Genomic DNA, 4,687 nt, shown 5'->3' with positions numbered 1-4,687 from the left:
CCCACAGCTTTCTTCACTGCAGGAGCCTTTATCTGCCCCCTCCCCTTCCACCACACTAGACTAATCTGCAAGATAAAGATCCAACAGAAGCCTGAAATTTCTGTATTACAAGGGTAGATTTACTGCATCAGCATACCCTTTAATACAGAAATTTCAGGCTTCTGCTTGATCTTTACCTTGCTCTAGATTTTCAGGTAGTATAAAGTGACCAAATACCACCTTTTTACCCTTTCTATACATTTAGAGGCAGCTGCTGCCACCACAAGCATTTGTCCTCCAGAAAGAATAATTACATTATTCTACCTGAAGCCATGTTATAATGCCACTCAAACTCTCAGGACCACAGCAAATAGCTACTTTTAGTTGCACTTGTATCAATGGGTAGACATGCTATGGGCTGCTGTGCAATTTGAAGTGTTTAAGTTTGAATGTGTATTGCTAGGGACAAGACAGGAAGCTATGCAAGACAATGTCTACATGAGCATACATTAAGAACACGTGCAAGAGTTTTACCACTCTTGGGTGCAGGGAAAACTGGGTTCAAGGCTATTTTAGGATAGTGTTTTTGTCCAGAATAGTTACAGTTTGACCTTTACAACACATTACAAGACCACTTACTTAAGCTGGAGGGGAAAGGAGGAAAGATTTTAGAAAAAGTTTTCAGTTTAGAATCTTATGGTTAACTACTTAATTACAATAAACAAGTTACTATATTCTGAGTTGAGATCCCCAAACTGCTTCACTGCCAGTAACCTACTCAGAATGAAGTAAACATAGGAAGAGTCTAGCAGAATAAATCATTTGATTAAGGATTCAACAGAAAATTGTTACCTGGGCTCCCTCTAAAGTGTGAGATTCCTTTAACACCTTGTGGACACTGTGTTGCGAATGGAATATAACCCAGGAATAGCCTTTGTTAAATCCTGTTTCACCCTAGACACCCAATTTAAAATAAAGCCAGTTTAGGAGACTGATACAAAGCATTACATGCATATTGTTCTAACTTCCTTTTTGCAGCTATTTTTTTTTTTAAGGGGATATAGAATTTGGAAGAGTAAAGGCCTGCTTCTTTCAGAAACCCACCCCATTCTCCTCAAACCACTTACACCAATTTGCTTTGTGTATCAGAATTTAAACAAGTGCTGCTTTGTTCCCCTCTCCTTCAGTGCATCAAATACAGGAAGAATTAATCTTTTCAACTTCACTTCCAAACCATGACAGAGATATTTATTCCAAATTCCAGTCACAACCCATCACCCAGAAATCCATAGCATAAGTGACACTTAAATGGAAGGTTGATCTGAAAATAAGAGACTGCTTCAGTGCTGGAAAGGAATTTGACAAGTGAGGGAAACAGTTGTTTAAGACGCGATGAAAGTACATTGCAGCAAACTGCCCTTAACCACACAGGCAGAGAGAAAACGACAACTTCCTAAATTCCCTTCAAATAATGGAATTGTTTAAAAGTGAGTTGTTATTCACAAAAGGGAGAGCCAGGTGAAACAATTAGATCATCTAAAGCAGTGTTTCTCAACACATGGGTTGTGACCCAAAAACAGGTCTCAAGAATACATGAAAGGATCATGGAAATGCTTTAAAAATGAATTTTCTTTTAAAGGAGAAAAATGTGGGAAACCATGGCTTTTCCCCAGTAGACTGATGGAATTCCAGCCTGGAAGGGGCTGCTTGGGCCCCCCAAGCCCCATCCCACACACTGGGGGGGCTGGGGCCTAGGGGCAGTGGGTCAGGAGTGAGGAGCACTGGGTTAGGACTAGACATCTATGTTTACAAATGGGTTTTGGTACAAAAAAGGTTGAGAACCACTGTTCTAAAGTACCTAAATGGTTAAGCCACAGCTAGTTAGGCCTGAGGCTACTACATAGTTCTGCCAATTTCACTCATGGCTAACAGCACTTCCAAATAACAGTGAATCTTCTGACTAGATACCATCTGTCTTATTATAATGTGCTGTTTCAGTACCCAGAGGTACTAATACCATCCCAATATTTTAGTTTTAAGAAAATACTCCCCTAAAGAACATACCATTCTACTGCCTCCCAACTAATTTACTTTTCATACCAAGTTTAATCTTACATAGATGACCTGTTCACATGAAAGAAACAGGATTTGGAAAGTGAGGCAATGGCTTTTCTTAGACCAACCTGTATAAGTGAGAGCCAAGGTTTCAGGCACCTTTTGTCAGGTCTGAGAGAGCACCAGTCAAGTGTATGATATATAACCTTACCAATCTTGTTTCTCTCATATCCTGGGCCATTATGTTACCATTGTTTACACTGAAAAACGTAGGAAGAACAGAGGGCTCACTCCAATACATTTTCTTCTGTAATCCCAAGTTAAAAGGAAGAAAGTGACCGTTCCAGTTTCTTAAATGAATACTTGTCCACAAAGGGGAAAGAAATGTGATCTACTAACTTAAAGGTAGCATTAAGGAAATGCTTAACTATCAGACAGAATTAGAGAGAGATGGAGATTTCAGAATGGGAGTTTTTCAGCATCATGAATTAAATCCCTAAATATTTACACAAGATATGTGAAAGAACTTGGGCTACGACACTGTTTAGCTGAAACACTATACTTCACATGTATTCATGCTACTTCTCCTAGAGATGAGAATCTTCTGATGATCCCCATGGCCTGATGATCCCACGATTACCTTCTGAATTACAGAAGAATGAAAATAATTTTAAGGACCATCCCATTTAGCTCCATTGCTGTCTATATGTCTATCCTTAAACAGCCACACTGTTCATCTTACTTGACAGTTAAGACCCAAAAACCTCCTCGATCAAGCAAAAAACTACTTACTTGTTAGATCTGTACCTTCATAATGCTTTGGAGCAGATGAGCTCAAGGCTCTTCTGTTATTTTGAGTATTGTGCAGATGGGCAAATTATGGCCTAAGTAGCAGCAACAGTAACACAAGCCAAGAGTCCAGACTCCCAGCTCTTCTTTTTACCATTTTCAAGCATTATCCAAATATCAGTTATCATAAACATCTAAATGTATCCAAAAGTAGGAAGACCTGTCAAGAGTTGCAAGTTGTTTAAGCAATCTAAAGAAGCAGAGACAAACATTTGGGGGGAAAAAAAGCATTATCCAAACCCAAGACTTCTTGACAACTAGACTGACTGAGCTCTGAGAAACATCTGATGAGTGCACTCTTCCATTGAGGTCTGTAAATACCAGAACTAGCCTTTGCCTCTGTTCACCCCACTCTTGCCTCAGCAGGGAAAGTTCCTGCTGGCAAACACCAGTAAATCCGTTTGTGCTGCAGGGGAGGGGTCTCATACTCACGAACGGCACGTTGCATTTCTTGATGGACCCAAACTGCTTAAAATATTCGGAGACTTCAACTGCGGAAGAAAGACACACAGTCACAGCGAGCTCAGGGCCAGGAGGCCGCCCCAGTCCCGCCCGCGCTCTCCGCAGGGACAAGCCTCATTCGCGGGGCCCACGGAAGCCGGTTCGTGAAGAACCGAACAGGACCCGCGTCCCCCCGCACCCGGGGCAGGGCCAGAGGAGGTCTCCCCGGGCGGGCTCCGCTCCCCACGAAGGGCTCCGGGGAAGTCTCTCCCCACCCGCATCCTGCCTCCCGAACAGCCCCTCAGACCTCGCCCTACGGCCGCGCAGAGACACAGAAAACCCCGACCTTACATTTCCCCACAGTCCAGGGCAGCCCCCTCACTAGGATCTTACGGTACAAATCCCTGACCGCCATCTTGGAAGCAGGCGCTGCGACCTTTCCACTCTGACCTTTCCCCACCCCGCTCTGCCAATCGGCGCGACCGGGGGACAAGATGGCGGCTGCGCTGGTGCGCGAGGGTGGGGAGGATGCTTTCCGCCGCCTCTTCCGCTTCTACCGGCGACGCGACGGGCTCGACCTGCGGGGCGTCGTCGACTTTTCGGCCCCGGGGAGTCAGGTAACCCGGCAGCACCCTGCCCGCCTACCCGGCGGCCGGAGAGCCTGGGTGCCCCTCGCGGGGCCCGTGAGCGGGGCGGGCGGGGCTCCTCATTTCTCTAGGCGGGAAGGAGCCCGGGCCCCGCACACGTTACACGTATTGCGCAGCTCACTGGTGAATTGCGCAGTAAACGTAGAGCGGCCACATGGGCAAGGCAAGATCCGTGGCACGAGCAAGGCAGCTCTCACTGGAGAATCGCAACCTGATCCCAGCTGTCTTTCCTGCCTGGTGCAGAGGCCTGGACCCGATGATCTTCCCAGGTCCCTTCCAGCCTCGCAGTCAATAAATAAAACGTGTACATGAGGCTGAAGTTGGTTCCTTACTCCCAGTTCCTTATTCCTTGTTCCTTTTTCAAAGATAATCTAGACCCAATAAAATCTTGTTATTATTGAATTATACGTCCTAAAGAGACGGAATTTAATTAGCTACGTGAATGTACTAATTAATATGTCAAATAATATCTCACATCAAGTGTAGAGCCCTAAACAAAGGTCAGATTAGGATGAGATTATGGGGCGAAATACTTCTTGGTCCACCCCATATTTCATGGTGATGCCACTGGGGGCCTGTCCCAAAGAACTCTGACCACAGTCCCTCCCGGCCCAAAGCACAGTTTGGGCGTGCCAGGCTGCCAGCTAATAGCCCCCATGCCCGCTATACTAAGTATAATGGCTTGAAGAAGGAACTGGATTTTGGGCTGGGATTAT

At 45.2% G+C, this 4,687-nt stretch overlaps 2 protein-coding genes across 3 annotated transcripts in view; one reads left to right on the top strand and one right to left on the bottom strand.

Moving 5' to 3' along the window:
• Positions 1-3,785, bottom strand: part of SLIRP (SRA stem-loop interacting RNA binding protein) — a 5,386-nt gene extending 1,601 nt beyond the window's left edge. Inside the window, exons 1-3 of one of the 2 annotated variants that reach the window (XM_019552127.1) lie at positions 3,676-3,785; positions 3,316-3,374; positions 832-933 (exon numbers count right to left, since the gene is read on the bottom strand). In XM_019552127.1, coding sequence (XP_019407672.1) covers positions 832-933; positions 3,316-3,374; positions 3,676-3,739 — 225 coding nt within the window. In that variant the 5' untranslated portion in view covers positions 3,740-3,785. The remainder of the gene's footprint in view (positions 1-831; positions 934-3,315; positions 3,375-3,675) is intronic. The other variant, XM_019552128.1, reaches the window with a different exon arrangement.
• The window catches only part of ALKBH1 (alkB homolog 1, histone H2A dioxygenase), a 27,304-nt gene continuing 26,389 nt past the window's right edge, over positions 3,773-4,687 (top strand). Inside the window, exon 1 of the mRNA XM_019552125.1 lies at positions 3,773-3,941. Within this exon, the coding sequence (XP_019407670.1) occupies positions 3,819-3,941 (123 nt within the window). The 5' untranslated portion in view covers positions 3,773-3,818. The remainder of the gene's footprint in view (positions 3,942-4,687) is intronic.

The sequence above is a fragment of the Crocodylus porosus genome, unplaced genomic scaffold (genome assembly GCF_001723895.1).
Source record: "Crocodylus porosus isolate Cpor-Errol unplaced genomic scaffold, CroPor_comp1, whole genome shotgun sequence".
Taxonomy (NCBI): Eukaryota; Metazoa; Chordata; order Crocodylia; family Crocodylidae; genus Crocodylus; species Crocodylus porosus.
Note: the sequence above shows the minus strand (reverse complement) of the source record. Positions and strands in the feature narration are given on the sequence as shown.